Below are 19,446 nucleotides of genomic sequence, written 5' to 3'. Positions count from 1 at the left end.
CCCATGCCCCTTAGCTGTCACCTGAAAACTCCATCCTCCTCAGTGCTGCACAACCACGAATCTACCTTCTATCACTATGGATTTGCCTATTCTAGTTGTTTCTGATAAATAGAATCATATAGCATGTGGTCCTTTGTGACTGGCTTCTCTCACTTGGCATGATGTTTTCAAGGTTCATCCATGTTGTAAGTGCATGTCAGTATTTCATTTTTTTGCTGAACAATACTCCACGGTATGGTTTGCTAGGGCTGCCATAACAAAGTACCCAGACTGGGTGACTTAAACAACAGAAATTTATCCTCACAGTTTTGGAGGCTGGATGTCCTGAGACCAAGGTGCTGGCAGGATTGTTTCTTTCAAGACCTTTCTCCTTAGCTTGCAGATGGCCACCTTCCTGCTGTGTCTTCGCATGGTCTGCCCTTTGGTCTGTGTCTGTGTCCTGAGCGCCTCTTCTTATAAGGACAGCAGCCCTGTTGGATTTGGGCTCACCCGTGTAGTCTTATTTTACATTAATTACCTCTTTAAAAGCCCCATCTCCAGATACAGTCCCATTATGAGGTATTAGGGCTTGGGACTAAAACATGTGAATTTAGGGTACACAATTCAGCTCATAAGGACGGACCACATTTTGTTTATCCGTGTGTCAACTAATGGAGATTTGGCTGCTGTGAGTATGCTGCTGCTTTACGTTCCTGCTGGCAGGGCATGGGTTCCAGTTTCCCCACACCCTTACCAGCACCTGTCGTTTTCTATTTTTAAAAAAATTATAACCAACCTAGTGGCTATCTGATTATGGCTTTGATTTGCATTTCCCTAATGACTAATAATGTTGAGCATCTTTTCATATACTTGTTGGCCATTTGTGTATCTCTGGAGAAATGTCTATTGAAGTCCTTTGCCCATTTTTCAATTGGGTTGTTTGTCTTTTTGTTGTTGAGCTATATGAGCTCTTTATATATTCTGGATTCTAGACCCTTATCAGGTAGACAGTTTGCAAATATTTTCACCAATTCTGTGGTTGTGTATTTTTCTTGATCTTATATGTGTATTGTGTCATTTTTCTTGTAAAAATTTCACTTTTTTTTTTTTTTTTTGGACACACTGCGAGGTTTGCAGGATCTTAGCTCCCTGACCAGGGATTAAACCCCTGCTCTTGGCAGTGAAAGTGCGGAAGTTCAACCACTGGACAGCCAGGGAATTCCCTCACCATTGTTTTTTTTTTTTTTTTTTTTTGTGGCCGCACCACAAGGCATGTGGGATCTTAGTTCCCTGACCAGGGATCAAACCTGCTCCCGCTGCATTGGAAGTGTGGCGTCTTAACCCCTGGACTGCCAAAGAAGTCCCCCTTACCATTGTTTTAATTCTTTTATTTGAGTTCTTTTTACTTGTGCAGTTTTGGGGTGTGAATGTGTATTTGTATATGTACATATACACACATGCACGTGTATGGGTTTTTAAAGGGTATCTTTAATTTTTTTGTTTTTAAATATTTGATACTTCTTTAATTAGAATTGAGATTGTTTATGAAAGAATTTATAGTTTGATGAAAAGTATTATGCATTTCTAAGTGGTATGTGTTTAGAATTTATACTTAACACATGTATAGAAGCCATGCAAATTACAAAACGTCTTGTATAATATGGCTTTATCTATGTTATATTTAAGAGTTGAAATTCATAGTTAGGGTCAAAACTAAGATTGTGACATTTATGAATATAAAGTGATTTGGTTGTGTATGTGTTATATACAGTGTGCTCAGAAAGTAATGTCTGTCCACATAGTTCATTATTTTAGACATGTTGATAATATTTATGCTATTTTAATGGAAAATCTTTTTCTGGATTTATTAATGAGAAACCTTGCTACCTGGGAAAACCCTTTGCCTACTAAAGTAATTTATTTCTGTACCTCCCTAATTTTATCATCTGTTTCCGCTAGCAGCAGGCCCATTTGGTGTTTAAAGTCCAGTGCAGGTTGGCCGACTTGACTGGGGAGTTACTTACACAGGGAAGATAGCTGGAGGGTCCATTTCACTTGAATTTCAGGTCTGCTCATGAAAGTAGCGTGTTAGCAGGTCTCCTGATGACACATCTGGGTGGGCACGTGGCCCCAGGACGAGGTTGGTATAGTGTGCTTGGGGTGAGGTTGCCGTGCCCTCTCCGTGCTGCCCCACGCCCCCTGCCCCCATGGGTGAGGCTGCCTGGTGCACAGTGGCTCTCGCTGCCTGGGCGCTTCCCTACCCGGCCCCCACCGTGAAAGCCGTGGGGCTGCTGCTCTGCCTTCCACGCCGGTGGGACCCTGGTCCCAGGCTTCAGGAAGTGAGCCTGCAGGAGTGCCCTGGGGAGCAGCCCAGTGGTCACTCCAGGAGAAGACGCACCGGCCTGATTTCTTGCGTGGCAGGCCAGGCCCTGCTGCAGGGTTCTCTGCTTGCCCTGTGCTTGGGTGCTGTGGGAGTCGAAGTGTAGCCCTGAGGTGGGTCCAGATCTTTGTAGGGGTGCAGAGGGCAGCAGGGAGGTGCTTGGGGGCTGAAGAAGTGAGGATGGATCTCTGCCTGGGCTGTGTCATTGGGAGAGGCCCGTAGTCGGGGGGACCTGCCATTTTCTGGACAAAGGGGGATGAGGCCACACTCTGCCCCCTACCTGGTGGGACCTCTCCCTGCCGTGCAGGCATAGCTATGCCTGAGGGTCTGCGTCACCCTGGCAGGTCAATGTGGGAGGTCACTGGGGCAGGTCAGGCAGCTTGGCTGTGATAGATCCTCGGCCTGTGGTTAGAAGTCTGCCATCCACACTCCCCTGTCCCAGCTGTCCAAGGCGGTGACCCAGGTGGTGAGATTAGAGGAGAAAACTCTTCAGAGAACTTGGCCCCGGCCAGGCGCGGACATGTCATCAATCAAACGCGAGTGGCCTGTTGTCTAACATTCACCCTCCTTCCTCGTCCTGGCCGTCTGACCTTGGGCCGCACGTCTGGTCCAGTGACCCTCAGCTCGGTGAGGTGGGTTCTCCTGCAGCATGGTCCTCCAGGCCTGCCAGTCCTGACTTTTGTGCCATGCACACTCTTGGGGCCAGTGGAGGTCTGGGCACTGCTGCCAGGAATCCGAGGCTGTGAGTCAGTGGCAGAACTGGTCCCTGACTTCCTGGTTAAGCCTCTAATTCTCCGGAGCGCTTGTTTTTGCTTCTTTCAAGTTGTTGTACTTGGGCCACTCTGTCATCAGCTGTGGGCGTTTCCTGCGCCAGCGGCACAGCCGAGCTCCCCTCCCCTGTCCCGCCCCCTCCCGTGGCCTTGGACAAAGAGGCAGGATGGACAGGCACTGGTCCCCTGGTGCTGTGTCCTAGGCGGAGCGCAGAGAGCTGGAAAGAGCCTTTGTTATCTCTCCCTGAGGAGGGTCGTTCAGAGATCACGAGAGTTTAATTTGACAAGAGCCATTACCTAGGTGGCTTGACAAGAAAGTTCTGACAGAGAACATAGACTAAGGCTGGGCAGGCCCCTTGGGGAGCCAGCACCCAGTGTGACAACGGAGAGCCAGGAGATGCTCCGGCTTTGCCGGGACTGAGAAAGTGGGAAGCATTTGTGTCAGCCGAGGGCGGGGCCTCCTCCTGGGGGGTTCAGGCTGCCCCCATGGGAGTTCACATCTCACCTCAGTTCTGGGGTGGTGGGAGAGCTTTGTCCCCTAGTCCTGGCCCCTGGGACACACGGTGGGCACCTGGACCAGGTGTGGGCGACATCAGTGGGATGGGTTCGTGCCTGTGTTTTCCCAGTGACAGCTTCCCCTGGGTTCACTTGGCGTCCTCTAGTTCGAATTTAATAAACCACAGCCGGGTGAGGAGAGAGCCCCTGTTCGATGGCATCGCTCCAGGCGCTGTGGTACTGTTCGTCACTGCTGCTGACGAGGTGACAGCTGCTCATGCATAGCCCTGACTCAGCGGGAAGTGTGTGCTGCGGCCGCAGGCTCTGCAGGGCGGGTGGCCCCGGGTTGGGTCCAGTGGGGACGAGGCGCGGGGGCTGCCCGCTCCCTCCTCCTGGGAGGCTCTTCCTCCTCGCAGATCCGGGGAGGCCTGTCGGGGACTTAGAAGGAGTAGAATGTTTTGATGTTAGAGAAACTGAAAATTTGGGTTTTCAGGGTTGAAAAAATTAAAGGGGAGTCTGTCAGTAGAAGGTTGTATTTTTCTGAGGATTATTTCTAAGCAGTTTTATTTGACTTTTAACGCAGTGGGGTGATGTTGTGATGTTCAGCTTAGGAACTGTTTGCCAGCCGAGAGCTAGATTAAGGCAGTTGGTTCCCACCATGGCCAAGGAATCAGTTACCTGCGGAGGTTTCTAAACATCCAGGCGGCCACCCCAGGCCTGGGGGCCCTCCTTAGTAGATCTTCTCAGCAGGCAGTCTCGCCTTGTGCTGTGGCTCTTCTCCTTCTCAGCGTGGCTGGGACGTGGGGGCAGGTCACCTGGATGGAGAGTACCTCCTTGCTTTCACATGCTCCCTCTTTGGGAGGCATGTTAATGTGGTTGGAGAAGTGAGGATTGGACCTTAATCTCTTTCTGTGCCTTCCCAGTAGCCCAGGGGCTGGTGGTGAGAGAACCAGACCACAGTCCCACCTGTCCCTGTCCTTGTATCGTCCACAAAGTGTCCAGGCACTCACCTTACTCCCAGACCAAATGCGTGGTCACAGTTTCTTTAGGCTAGGTGACAGGTGGGCGAGGGAAGGGGGAAAGAGGTTTTCCTCCCAAAGCTTTAGACTCTGTTGTTTGTATACATAAAATTAGGGGAAGCTGAAAGAGTGCTGATGGTAAGTATACGTCAAAGGGGGCAGAGACGTATCTATTTTCCTTCAGTTACAAAGAAGATTATGCTTGTGTGAAACATTAGGGAAATGTTTCCAGGAGGGATGGCTTAAGCAGTTTAAAAAATTGCAAGGGATGTGTGTCGTTGGAGAAAGAAGGAGAAACACTGATTCACTCAACATTTTTACCTGCTGTGTGCAAGGCAATGTGCTAGATGGTGTGGGTGGGAGGCCGCTCTGGGGGCTGTGCTCCGACTCCTCCCCACATGCTGGCACTCTGATGCCTGTCTGGACCACCTTGACGGGAGTAAGGGCGTGGTTCAGGGCGGGGGACCTGCACTCAAGGGGAGGTGTGGTCCTCAAGCCTTTCAAATGCCAGTTCACATTCAGGGGCAGGTCAGTGAGCTAACATAGCACCATCAGGATTAAACAGAGAAATGTCTCTGTCATGTACACATCACAGTTCTCAATGCTGGAAATGTTCCATGAGTCTGTTCTTAGGAGCATTTTTTTTTTGTTTTTTTACAGTACGTGGGCCTCTCACTGCTGTGGCCTCTCCCATTGCGGAGCACAGGCTCCGGTCGCGTAGGCTCAGCGGCCATGGCTCACGGGCCCAGCCGCTCCGCGGCACGTGGGATCCTCCCGGACTGGGGCACGAACCTGTGTCCCCTGCATTGGCAGGCAGACTCTCAACCACTGCGCCACCAGGGAAGCCCCTTAGGAGCACCTTAAATGAAGTGAATGCTGCACGGTGTCCTTGCTCTTCCCGTGGAGTCTTCTTCATGGGCTCATTTCTTGGAGAGAAAGACGAGGAACCTTCCATGTGCCTTTTAACTTCACTTGCTCTTCCAGGTCTCTGTGAAGGGGTCCAGCATCTTGATTTCATGGAAAGTGCAGTTTGTCCTCAGAATATAAAACCTACTATGTCCTATACCGACGTCTACCCGGGACATTGTCCTCACTGCTGTTGTCCACCCGTCTTTGCTCACCTTCTGCGGTGGATACACTTCCTGTCCTTCTTCAGTAGTTCTTTGAGCCCCTGAGTGTGCCGATGGGGCACATGGCCCTGTGAGTGCTCCCTGATGGAGGTCCAGCTATCGGTTCCTGTTCTGGCCTGCTTGGAACCAGCTGGCCCCAGGACGGTGGCTGTGGGGAAGCCCTGTCAATTTGTCCTGTTGTTTGTTTATTACTCAGTTGGGTGGTGGTGGCAGAGGGTGCAGGTTGTCCTGTTTCTGGGCCTGGGGGTAGGGAATTTGGAGACCCCATGATTTCTGTTTCCCCCTTGGAGGCCTCTCGTCCCTCCTGAAGGCTCAGTTGCTCAGTCTCTCATATTTCCCTCATGTTCAGCGTCATCTTCATAGCACGTGGAAGTCGTGTTTCATTTCATGGGACTGGCAGCTCATTTCCCCTGCGCCAGAGAACTAGTACTGTAGAGGTCATCTGTTTACTCACAGCCAGCCTCACCATGGTCAGAAGTGCCAGCCAGCACTGAGTTGTCTCACGGTATACAGACCCATCATGCCACTCCTTGGGATGACCACACGTCAGCCGTCCAGGGGGCAAGGCATGGTGGGGACGTGGGCACAGACCTGGACCAGGAGGAGGTCAACTGCCAAGCCACACTGGTTGGCTGGAAAGTCAGCCCCTGACCTCAGTCATGACAAGTTAAAGATCTTAACCCCCTGAAGTCTGTCCTGGGGTGGGGCCTCCATGGTAGCACCCTGGGGGGACTGGGCTCTGGAGGGAGCCACCGCTGTCCTCTTGGATGGTTATTGTAACCAGGAGAGGAGGTGCTTTTGCTTATGTTCTATCTTAACATGTTGGTGTATTTTAATTGATTTTTTTAAAAAAAGATGTGAGATTGTCTCTTAAAATAGGAAAGATACTTGTTCAGGTTATTTTACAGTACAGTCCAAAAAGTGACATTTAAAAATTAATTATTTAAAGAAAAGCGCTCTCCTGACTGAGGTCTTTATTTAAAGTTTTGGACACCTGGGATCATGTGAAGTCTGTGTTTTCGGCATTGTGTCCCACGGCAGAAGGTCGAGTAAACTGGCTGAGCACGTTGAGCCCAAGGTTACTCGAAGGGTTACTTGGAACCAGCTGGTTTAGAACGGTTTGTTTCTGTACCAGGTAGACACCAGATATTTATTATAAACAGTCTAACCGGGAGTTCCCGTGGAAAGTGTACCTGCTCATCCAGCCTCGTGGAAACTCACCACGGCAGTCACAGTGGCATTTCCTGTATTGGGCACTTGCTTTGACTTTCAGTACCTTCCTTAAACCGCTTGGGAGCCCAGGGAGCTGAAGGGGGGAGGAAAGAGGTGCCCGATCTCACCTGGGTGGATGCTGTGGTAGCAGTGACAAGGAATCTATGGCCTCAAAGGTTGTCAGCCATCTGGCTTTATTGGCCTTCTGTCATGGCCATCCCCAAGGGTGGGGGAGGGGACCACTGTGGGCTGGGTGGGGTACCCGCTTGGGGTGGGGTGGGCCGCTGTGGGCTGGAGGAGGACCCCTGTGTGTGTGGTGGGGTACCACTGTGGGGGGCTTACCTTCTGTCTTTCTGTCACCTCAACTGGTGTCAGATCTTTTTTTTCAATTTTTTTCTTTTATTAAAAAAATTAATTTATTTTTTGGCTGCATTGGGTCTTTGTTGCTGCGCGTGGGCTTTCTCTAGCTGCGGTGAGCGGGGTCCTCTCTTGGTTGCGGTGCACAGGCTTCTCACTGTGGTGGCTTCTCTTGTTGTGGAGCACGGGCCCTAGAGTGCGCGGGGCTTCAGTAGTTGTGGCACGCGGGCTTTAGAGCACAGGCTCTGTAGTTGTGGCGCACGGGCTTAGTTGCTCCGCAGCATGTGGGATCTTCCCAGACCAGGGCTTGAACCTGTGTCCCCTGCATTGGCAGGCAGGTTCTTAACCACTGTGCCGCCAGGGAAGTCCCCTGTTTTTTGGTAGTTCATATTTATTTTTTTATTGAAGTATAGTTGATTTACACTGTTAATTTCTGCTGTGCAGCAAAGTGATTTGGTTATACATGTACATACGTTCTTTTTTTTTAATACTCTTTTCCATTATGGTTTATCATAGGATATTGGCTATAGTTCCCTGTGCTGTACAGTAGGGCCTTGTTTATCCATTCTGTGTATAATAGCTTACATCTGCTAACCGCAACCTCCTACTCCGTCCCTCCCCCAACCCCCTCTCCCTTGGTAACCCCAAGTCTGCTCTCTGTGTTTGTGAATCTGTTTCTGTTTTGTAGACAGGTTCATTTGTGTCATATTTTAGATTCCACATATAAGTGATGTCATGCTAATTTTCTCTGTATCATTCCAGTTTTAGTATATGTACTGCTGAAGTGAGCACACAGGTTGTTTTAATGTTTACTCTTCTTTGAGTTGTCCTCCTCTCTTCTCTGATCCATGTTCCACGTAGGAATGGTTTCTAAATGGAGTAAATGTGTTTGATGTTGAGAAGGATCCCCACTGCGATCCTGTCTCAGGTGTCAGACTCCTGGGACCCACACTGGCCGGTGGACCCCGAGGAGCGGTTGTCCTGTGTCCCAGGCAGTCCTTCACCTGCTCTTGGCCTTGTGGCCAAGCAGTGTCCCCTGAATAGTGGAAAAGTGCGGAACCACATTTTAAAGTGTTGTATTGTCTTTTTTAATGATCATGAGGATCATGTGTGTTCATTATGGACATTTGGGACAGTGACATAAAGAAGAAGCTAAGGAAACCTGGGATCTTGCTGCCTGGAGATCAGCCCTGTTGATGTTGTGGCAGATGGGGGTCGTGAGCACGAGTGATCTGGGGCTCTCTCAGTGTGATGCATGGGCTGGCTATGCAGTCCAAGTCCTGGGCTGTCCCTCTATGCCTCAGTTCCCCACCTCTCAAGGTTAGTTGGACAAGGGCCTGGCCCAGAGTGAGTACTGATTGTCACTGGTTTCAGCACATGAGCCACTGACTAAGTACAGTGTACTTGGGGGTTCTGAGTGTCCTCCTGTCATTTAATATTATTTTGGGTGGCAGTGTGAGTTGCATTGAATGGTTCTGTTGTATTTAATCACCTCCCATTCCCCCTCCCTGTTATAGCAGGGCTTTATTTCTGCTGTTACAAACCATGGTCGCAGCAGTGCGGCTCTCGTGACAACTTGGGGACACTCCCCGGGGGGCCCAGGCACACAGGATCAGGTCCGTCTGACCGCAGAGCTGCCCTCACCACTTTGTTACCCACTCCTCCTGAGTCCATGGTGAGTGGCTTGAGCATAGACCAGTGCCTGCACCATCTCCTCAGGACAAGTGCCTGGCAGTGGACTTGCTAGTTCAGGGTCAGCTTGTAGGCGTTCTGCCCACAGCCCTGTGGATGGGTCAAGGTGGGTCATGGCCACATGGCCTGCTGCATCAGCATGCACGTCTGGGGATTTCGGTGAAAGTCAGGTTCTGTCCGTGTGATCTTCAGAAATGGCTCTCTTGTCCTTATTTTCAACATTCACATTTTTTCAACTTTCTTCATCTGCTGTTTCTCCTCTTTTTAGGTTGGGATGTTCGTACGATATATGTGGACTCCTTACGTGTATTTGCCATCCCATCTTTATCCATTATACCACATTTACGTCGTTTGTTATTTGCTTTAAAAGTTTAAGTGTATTGATCTACTGAGGTTTGAGATGCTTTATGCAGGAATATTTGCTAATCACTTCCTTTGAGCAAGTGATGTGGCAGGGACTGCCCTGTACACCGAGGGGATAGGGCACAATCAGATGGAAGAGGAAGTGCTTCTTGTTTGCCTCAGTATTGCTCTGTGATTGTGTTAAGCATTTCAGAAGGTCCTGCCCTCAGGCAAGACTTTGCCGGCTAAACCGTAACTTCCTTCTGTCTTGCCCTTGTGTTTCTCTTGTGAGGAGAGTGCTTATCTTGGCTAAATATGCGTCACAGTAACGGCTGTACCCACTTAGCCTGGACTGTGGGCTTCACTTGTGCTGGGAACTTGTGTTTTCAGAGCACCTGGTGAGAGAGCGTCTGTTCCTGGCTTCTCGACAGCTGAGCCTTGGCTCTCAGCCACAGCATGTGGGCAGTGGTGGCGGGGGTCTTGTTCACAGGGAGGATGCGTGCAAGGGCTCTTGGACCAGCACAGCCATGTGACTTTCTATGGAAAGGGAGAGGGCTTCATGGGTGCTCCCACTGTGGCAGGTGAGTGTGCTTCAGGCACTGGGGGAGAGTGTAACCAGGGGCCCACCCCAAACCGCACAGGATGCTGCTGAGATCCCGTTCTGTTACGCGCTGTGGAGACGAGCCCTGGCTGGGGCCTCCCAGTGTCTGTGGGGCGGGGGTCCCTCACCCTCCAAGGAAGGACAACACACAAGTCTGAGTGGTGGTGCTGTGGCTGGCAGTGCTGCCCACAGGTCAGCTAAGGGCCTTTGGGATAGTTTTTCAGATGTCCTGTGGGAACCGAAAACTACATGTCTGTGGAACCAGATTTTCTGTCCGTCATTTCCTCTCCCCCAGCAAATTCAACATATTTTTTTCTGAGCAAGTTGGACTGCATTCTTTAGGAAGGTATGATGGCTGTTTGTGCTGGTGGATGAAGTAGAAGTTCTGTGGTGATGGCCACACCTGCTCCCAGGAAACTGGTACTTTCCTGGGCTCAGACTCTGGGCAGGCAGGTTCGTGGTCTGAGTGTTGGCTCCCCAGACAGCGCCATCATGTGCCGAGGCTCAGAGGCATCTCAGGAGACTCAGCCAAGTGTATCCCGGGAGATGTTATTCTAGGGCGTGTTGGGAGATTTGGCCCAGTGCATCCTGGGAGATATCATTCTAGTGCATCTCAGGAGACATGGCCCAGTGATCCTGGGAGACTTGGCCCCATGCAGTGATATTCCTTATGTGATGAGTTTGTTTTTAAATTAGTATAATTCATTACTTATCAAAACACGTAACTTCTGTGCTGGCTGTATGATGACTTTTTTTGTGGATGCTGAAAAGTACACTGGGTTCCTCCTGACCTCTGGAGATGTGCATTTGTAAGCCTTGCAGTGGGGACTTGGTGCTCTGAGGGTTAAGTCGTTTCTGTCACCTGGAGGCTGCTTTGTCCTTAGGCGATTGGCGTTAGACAAATGACATGCTGTCTAGAGAGAAGGGTATTTAAATTACATTGCTGGACTCTGGGTTGCCAAAAGGAAGCCCTCTGGGGAATCTTATATATTTGACATGTATTTGCAGTGTGTAATTGGAACCGTGAGAAAGGTCTTTGTTCAATGCTATTGAAGAGTTTTCTGCATTTTAAACCTGTTGGATCTGGAAAGAGTTGTTAGCTTTTGAATTCTTTTCTCTGATAATGACTTCTTATAAAAGTTTAGGGCAAAGACTATTTCTACTTCATATACCACCTCCTCCCCAAAGCTCTGTGATTGCTCAGTACCCTGCATGGACTGGGGCTGGTCTGTCTCTTGTCTTCCTGTCCCTGGATATCAGAGCTGGAAGCCCAGAGCATACTTTCGCACAGAAGAGGCTGGTGAAGGCCTGAGAGGTCGGGGGCAGCCATGGGCCTTGCCCAGGAGCAGCAGAAGCTGGCCCGACCCCGTCCATCTACCCCTGGGGGCACGGTACTTACTACCACCTTGGGATGAATTGGAGCCGAGAGCCCCACTTTCCTTGTTGAAGAAATCCATCATCTTGCTTTCTCTCCTTCTGAGCTATTTTACTTTGTGAAAATCAAATTCCTTTCCAGTGACTGTGAGGCAGGTGTCCCACCGTTGCTGTCAGTGGCTGCGTAGTCCCCTCTCTCAGACCCCAGTCCAGCAGTGAGGCCTGTGTTTGTTGCTGGCAGCACTTCTTCACCTGCACTTGGATGTCAGCTACTGATGTTTGTGGCAGGTGTTATAAATGGGTCACTGGAGCTTTCGAGAGAAAGAGTTTGAAACTGCCCGTGCCAAGGACTGGGGTGGGACTTGCCAGGGAGGCTTTGCCAGGCAGTTGCAGCAGCGTGGCCACATGGGTGGGCAGGGCTGGCAGTGAGACCCTGAGGCCCAGGCGGGCTTGGGTCTCTACTTCTCTGACCTAGCTCTGTGGGAGGATGCAGGAGGACACAGGGAAGTCCAGCGCCTTCATGTCATTGGAGGGCCAGGCGGCTACCCAAGGACATCACATGCATATGTATGGGGGCCAGGGACCAAAGCTGGGGTTTGTGGGGGCCACCTTGCCACACAGAACTCAGAGCCCATGTTCCTCACCGGTCTTTTCTCTCTCAAGTAGGGTTGAGCCCGAGTGCAGCATACGGCTCCCACTGCCCTCTCACAAACTGACCTTCTTCCATTCCTTGAGCCAGAGAAGTGGATGGGCTGGGGAGCGGAGCCAGGGAGTCTGCGGAGCGAGGGAAGACTGGCGCCTGGAGCCACACGCGGGTGGTGGGTGCGCAGGTCCCGACCTTGAGACAGAGAAGCGGGCCAGATGAGCCTATGGCTGGACCTCCTAGTCTGCTGATTTTCCCACCAATAAATGCCAGTCAGCCATGAGGGGGTCTCTGTTGTGCTGAGGCAGACGTCTGTTAGTGGGTACAGATGACAGTGCACGTCCTTTTCCTCGTGACTGGTCGACATCACGAGCCATCTCACAATTACCTGGGGTCAGGCTCCCCCAGCCACTCAGGGGCCTCGGAGGCAAGCAGGTCGAGGGTGGGGCCGTGTCCCTGTGGAGGTGGACTTCTCCCTGGGGGCCCTGAGCATTTCTCAGTGCAGGAGTTGGGTGCGACGTCCACCTGAAGTAGAAGTGGACAGTACTGACCGCTGTCATTCATAGTTGTCTATTTTGAGATTGATTTTGTCCAATGGACGGATAAATTGGGACTCAGCAGTTAGCATCCAGATTTCCCTCAGGCTATAGAGTTGCTGAACGGTCTTCCCCAGAAGTGTCTGGGCAGCTGGGTAAAGTGGCGGGTTTAGAGAATCTGGGGCGGCAGTGACAGCGAGTTTATGCGATGCTTCCCCTCAAGGTGCCACAGCCTGTTAGTTTTGACATGCATTGGGCCATGAATGGGCTACGCTCTTAACACAGAGAGTGAATATGAACAACACTAGAAAACTAGGAGTAATTCCAGGTAAACTAGAACTTTTCCAGGTAAGACAAATGAAGACCAATTGGAAGCATTACAGATTTGGTTTAGTTCAAGTTTGGATAATAATTTTAAAATCGCTAATTAGATTTAACTACTTTATCTGAAACAGTTGTGGTAGTGTCCTCTGGTTTGGTTTGGCATTTATACATGCTCCATGAGTCTTTTTATTTTTTATTTTATTTTATTGAAGTATAGTTGATTTACAATGTCATGTTAGTTTCAGGTGTACAGCCCAGTGATTCAGAGATATATATATATAGAATATATATACCTTCTTTTTCAGATTCTTTTCCCCTAAAGGTTATTACAAAATATTGAGTATAGTTCCCTGTGCTGTACGGTAGGACCTTGTTGGTTATCTATTTTATATATAGCAGTGTGTATATGTCAATCCCAAACTCCTAATTTATCCCTCCCACCTTTCCCCTTCGGTAACCATAAGTTTGTTTTCTATGTCCGTGGGTCTATTTCTGTTTTGTAAATAAGTTCATTTGTACTGTTTTTCAGATTCCACATATAAGTGATATCATATATTTGTCTTTCTATGTCTCACTTACTTCACTTAGTATGATCATCTCTAGGTCGATCCATGTTGCTGCTAGTGGCATTATTGCATTCTTTTTTATGACTGAGTAATATTGCATTGTGTATATGTACACTACATCTTCTTTATTCATTCATCTGTTGTTGGACATTAAGATGGCTTCTGTGTCTTGGCTATTATAAATAGTGCTTCAGTGAACATTGGGTATACATGCTCCTTGAGTCTTAACTGTATGCTTCAGTTTTAGGAGGTAGACAAAGAGGGACAGGAACTCTTTCAGAAAGCTGAGCTTAGTTCCTCATGTGCTGACTGGTGGAGGTAGACCCTTGTTAGCTTCAGTGGCTCCTGCTCAGGGAAGTTTGCCTGGTGCTCCCAGGGTATGATGCCAGGCAGAGAGGGCTCCGGGGGCTTTGCAGGTGGGAGGGGTGGCATGCACCTGGTTGTGGGCAAGAGAGATGTGAGGCCAATGGGGAATTGGTGTAGTGGCCCTGGGGCACTCACAAGAGGGAGCCATGGACAGCTTGGGCTCTGCTCTGCTGAGGTGAGTCACTAGGCTGAACAGAGGCTGAGGCTGGTAGTGGTCCAACAGTGATGGAGCGGCTGGGCAGGGAGATGCTGGACCAGAGTGAAGGGGTCCTCTGCAGAGGTGTGGCTGCTATGGGTGGGGCAGGCCTTGACTGGACACAGGGAAGCAAGGAGGGGCAGCCCTGGGATGACCACTGTGCCCTGAACTGTGCCCCAGAGGGGCACGGGCCACTGGCTGATGTGGGATGTGTGGGTGAGATGGGCTTTGCTTCAGACGTTGTGGAATTTGAGGGGCCTTTGCATATCCCATGTGGGGTGTTGTACTGCCATTGGGTTGAAGACATGAGAACTTGGCAAGAGAGTGGCTCCACGTTTGGAGTCCTCAGCATGCACAGAGGAGGAATAAGGCCAGCTCCAGGCGTGAGTGACCTTGGTGTCCACAGTGTGGGTGCCCGGCCAGAACTCTGAGTGCGGTGCTGCTAATATTGAGGAAACATGTTCTTGAGTTCCTCAGTCCTGGTTGAGATGCATATAACTGATAACACAATGTCTGAGATTTTTATTTTGGGGTACATTTATTTTGTGTAATTTTAAGTAAATTTATGTGACCATTTATAAATCTTATTAAAAGTAATCATCATATGTTTACAAAATAAATGGTACAGAATCAAATCTATTTTTTGTTGCTCTCTATGGAGAATCAAAAGTCTTTAGATTGCAAAAGGCAGAGGGGACATTTGTATATAATATTCATAGTTCTGCCATTGTTTCTTTTTATTTTTTGCCTAAGACTTTCTAGGTACATTTCTTTGGAAGATAATTTCTGTGATGACAGTTGCATGTGCAAATAATTGGTGCTTCATTTTTCTTAAATCCGTACCTTGAGTGTCTTTTCTCAGACTGCAGATTACAGTAGAGAGAGAAGAGAGAGAAGTGAGGTGCCCAGACCCAGGGGAGATCCCAGTCCAGATGTGCCCGAGAGGGTGGGGCTGCCTCAGGGAGGGCTGGTCTCCTCTGGCTGTGCCTTTGGTCACTTGGTGCATTTTGTGACCCTATCCATCTCACCGCTGGCTCTCCGGCTCTTTCTTCGTTCGCTTTGTTCAGTGGTTGATCTCCCCTGCTGTCTTGCGCATCGACCTTCACTCGCTTACACCAGTTCATGCACGTGAGAATCGTGCATGAGTTGTCTGGGCACCACCTGCCCCACATGAGACGCTACCATGTTCCAGTTCCACCCTGGACATCTCTCACCGTGTCTGCAACATGTGGCCTGAGGGGTGGTGCTGCTGGGACAGGGAGACTCTAGCCGTGTGCACAGATAGAAGAATGTGCTCCCACCCCTGGCCTCCCGGGGGGCGTGGGCTCTGTACCTGCCCGTCCACTGTTGTGCTCGGCGGCCCAGTGTTGGATGGTGATCCACAGAAGCAGTTCTGCCCTGGTGCCCGGGAGCTGGGATGTGCGGCCATGCCATCTTCTCAGAACAGATACTCATTTTCACTTTTTTTTTTTTTTGCGGTACGCGGGCCTCTCACTGTTGTGGCCTCTCCCGTTGTGGAGCACAGGCTCCAGACACGCAGGCTCAGCGGCCATGGCTCATGGGCCCAGCCGCTTTGTGGCATGTGGGATCTTCCCGGACCGGGGCACGAACCCGTGTCCCCTGCATCGGCTGGCGGACTCTCAACCACTGCGCCACCAGGGAAGCCCTCATTTTCACTTTTAATACTTCTCTAAACACCGTGGGAGCTGTTTAGTGTGCTCTATGGTAGCATCGTTGTCTGTTTTGGATCAGTAGATTGAACTGATGTTCAGTCTTCAGCATGTTCTTTTTTTTTTTTTTTTTTTGGGGTACGCGGGCTTCTCACTGTTGTGGCCTCCCCCGCTGTGGAGCACAGGCTCCGGACGCGCAGGCTCAGAGGCCATGGCTCATGGGACTAGCCGCTCCGCGGCATGTGGGATCTTCCTGGACGGGGGCACGAACCCATGTCCCCTGCATCGGCAGGCGGACTCTCAACCACTGCGCCACCAGGGAAGCCCCAGCATGTTCTTTCAGAGAATTTCATTGAGTGTGATTTACAAAAATTAATACTCTACCTTTGAATTGTTCGTTAAAATTTTTCTGAAGGTTATTTCTATTACATTTTACTATTATAATCATTTTAAGAAACTTTTAAAAATTGTTCATTTATAAAATTAATTCAGTACCTTTATACTTTTAAAACCCTATGCATGAGTGTTATATATTTTCTTTTTTTTTTTTTTTTTTTTTGCGGCACGTGAACCTCTCACTGTTGTGGCCTTTACCCGTTGCGGAGCACAGGCTCCGGACGCGCAGGCTCAGCAACCATGGCTCACGGCCCAGCCGCTCCGCGGCATGTGGGATCTTCCCGGACCGGGGCACGAACCCGTGTCCCCTGCATCGGCAAGCAGACTCTCCACCACTGCGCCACCAGGGAAGCCCTATATTTTCTTTTTAAGTACATGTCTCTAATAAGCAAACCTTTCCCAAGTACTTGAAATACATGAATCTGATAAATTTAATAGGTAAATACAGTACAATTTCATCTCCCTTAAACATTACAGTGCTTTTACCATGTGTCTTAAATTCTCTCCTCTCTTTATAAAATCACAAATTACATGTGCACTATTAAAAGCTCAGTGAGACATTTTAAAATGGAACCAGAAGGACAGTCTGTATGTACTTCAAATTACTTTAAATATCACAGGTGTTTTAGATAATTAAATGTATCTGGGTTATCCCTGAAGTTAGCACAGAGTGACCATGGGCTTGCTTTACTTTGTCATCCTAGTTCTCAGCCCTAAAGCTCGGTGAGGTCACAGGTGCCCTCTGAGCAGAGTTAGGACACCTGTGTAACGGAGTCTCCTCCCTCCGAGTGGAGTCTCCTCCCTCCGAGCTTGCTCACCAGCTGGTAACTGCTTTTGGGCAGAATTAGAAGCCCATCTATCGTTCACGGTCCCCTTGACAGCAAGACTCTGGGGTCAGGTGTCCTCTGGATCAGATACTCTTTCCTCATCAGAAGGTGTCCCAGGTGATGCTGCTCACCCTCCTCCTGCTCCCGTGAAATGCCAGCCCCTTCCCTTGCTGCTGTCCCTTTGTGTCTCCTTAGGCCCGGCAGCATCCCTTTGGTGCACCCCGCAGGCATGTCCGTGCTGTTCTCTAGGAGTTCTGGGGCAACTTTTGAGAAACGTTTTCACCTGAGTTGAGCTGGTAGACTTGTGTTTTCCTTGCAGATGCCCTTTCTGAGCAGGTCGTGGGTTTCAGAGTGACTTCGGGTGGGACCACGTGTGTTGCTCACACCTGCCTCTCCAGGGCTGAGGTGCCAGCAGGGTTGTGGTACAGCAGGTGCAGCGTCTGTGGAGCTGAGTGCTGCTTTGGGCCTCCTCACGGTCTCTCTCTCCCATGTGCAGTTGTCACCGTGATCCTGAAGGCGCTGACATACGAGGAGAAGCGGGGCGCCTGCAGCGTGGGCTCCAACGTCAGGGACGCCGCCTGCTATGTGTGCTGGGCCTTCGCACGGGCCTACGAGCCTCAGGAACTGAAGCCCTTCGTGGCCGCAATCTCAAGGTAAAGCCTGTTAAATGACTTTCCAATCACTGTGGAGGAGTGACAGCATTGGGTCGCCTGCTTCCCTGCCTGCACCTGTGCAGTGAAAACCAGCTCAGCCTCACAAGGCTGGAAAAATACATTTCCCCTGGTTTCCTGGACAGAGCAGTGAGGCAGCAGGCTGTGCCACCCGCGTGGGCCTGAGCCCTACTTTTAGGATCCTGTGTTTGTGCCGGGAAAATTCAAAACAGATGTGTCCTCAGTATAGTGATGTTGTGAGTTAATTTTTTCCCTGTCTCCTGTTGGACTGGAGTCCCTTTGACGTGAAAAGGGAGGTCAGGTCTCTGCTTCTGGTTGTTGATTAAGAAGCTGGAGGAGACGGCCAAGCATGGCGGCAGCCTCTGGGTTAGACATGGTTGTAACACTGACCCGATGGCTTTTCCTAGGAGATGGATTGCAACATTGTTCTCAGGTCCTGGAGGCCGCCTGCTACAAAGGAGGTGCCGTGAAAAGAGCGGGAGACCCCCCAGGTCTCAAAGCATCTGCACGGCAACTCTGTCCTGACATCCTCCTCCTCCGGTCTGCGCATCGGGTCCCTCCCACCTTCTGAGTGCCAGCAGGGCCTGGGGGAAAGCCGCGGAGGGCGTGGGCCACTCTAGGGTCCGGAGAGGGTCCTCAGGCCTGTTTACTGCTCCGGATGCGTGGCCAGGCTGTATCTCTCAGTCTTTACCCTCGCGTGAAGGAGGAGCCTGCAGAGGAGCCTGAGGATTCTGACCCCTGCTTAGGGAGACGCACTGCTTCCCAGGAGGTTGTAAAGGTGTCTGACCCCTCCTGGTCCTGTCCATCCTTGGGAGGGGACGGGTGGGGGGGAAGGGCAGTAGGCTTGTGGAGATACCGTGGCCTGAGGCCTGGCTGCGGAGACCAGGTGCCTGTGCCTTTGTCCCGTGTTCCTGCCCTCGGGCGTGCGTTCCCCACTCTCTCATTGCTCTGCAAACGTGAGATCGTTTGCTGTTTAATGCAGCTTCCGGGAAGGCGCTGCCTACTGCTTTCTTGTTCTGCTCCTCAGCTTTTTGGAAGTTGCTTCTGTAACTAGAGAATGAAAGCCAAAAAAGTGTTTTGCTCATTGTTTACATCAGCAGTCACAGGATGATGAACCCTTAGATGGGTGCTGTCTCATTCAGTGTCACAGCTTCCCACTCCTCCAAGGACGCTTGCCTGGAGCTGAGCCAGGCCTGGCTCTGCAAATGCCACGCTGCCTCTGCCAGAAGCAGATGTGGGGGAATCTGGCTCCAAATGGTCATTCCCATTTCAGAGTTGTCATCCCGACAAGTCTTCTTTTTTCAGTTTAACCTTTGTGGCTGAGAGCTTGGAAGGTTGCAGGAACCTGGGCCCTGCTTTCTCCAGGGACTCTCTTTGGTTCAGCCCAATGGGAGAAGCATTGCCAAGGGCTGAAGGGTCAGTAGAGGCATTGGGCACAGAGGTGGGCGGCCACCACTCACCACGTCCTCTGCTTCGGGGAGAAGCTTCTCATTGCCCCGTAGGTGAGAACATCAGAGTCACAAGACCTCGTCACCAACTTGGAGAGAAATAGCATGAAGGGTCCTGAGTCCTGCTGTCCCTGCTGGCATAAGTGGGCCAGAGAGCAGGGTTCTGTGCAGGCCCTGGGCTTTGGAAGGGAGCCTCTTTCACCCAAAAGCAGATACCATTGCAATGCTAATCTCAGCAGTGGTTTTATAATGCAGAGTACCAGCCTGTGAGCAGAAGTGCTGGTAAGTGTTAAGCCTGGCCCTTGCTCACATGGCGTGACTGTCAATGTGGATTCCTGGCGTGGGCGGCCCTTCACAGACTCCTGTCCAATTTTCCTGGAGGCTGAAGGGGCACTGGCACATCTTACTTCAGGGTGACGCCCTGTTATTCAGAAAAGGAAAGACCCCCTTTG

The 19,446-nt window shown here is 50.5% G+C and overlaps 1 protein-coding gene across 1 annotated transcript in view; it reads left to right on the top strand.

Annotated features, from left to right (window-relative positions):
• Positions 1-19,446, top strand: part of TBCD (tubulin folding cofactor D) — a gene marked incomplete at its 5' end in the record, with an annotated part of 177,289 nt that overhangs the window by 83,094 nt on the left and 74,749 nt on the right. The window contains one exon of the mRNA XM_079724650.1: positions 17,372-17,528. Within this exon, the coding sequence (XP_079580776.1) occupies positions 17,372-17,528 (157 nt within the window). The remainder of the gene's footprint in view (positions 1-17,371; positions 17,529-19,446) is intronic.

This window comes from Hyperoodon ampullatus (genome assembly GCF_949752795.1).
Source record: "Hyperoodon ampullatus genome assembly, chromosome: 19".
NCBI lineage: Eukaryota > Metazoa > Chordata > Mammalia > Artiodactyla > Ziphiidae > Hyperoodon > Hyperoodon ampullatus.
Note: the sequence above shows the minus strand (reverse complement) of the source record. Positions and strands in the feature narration are given on the sequence as shown.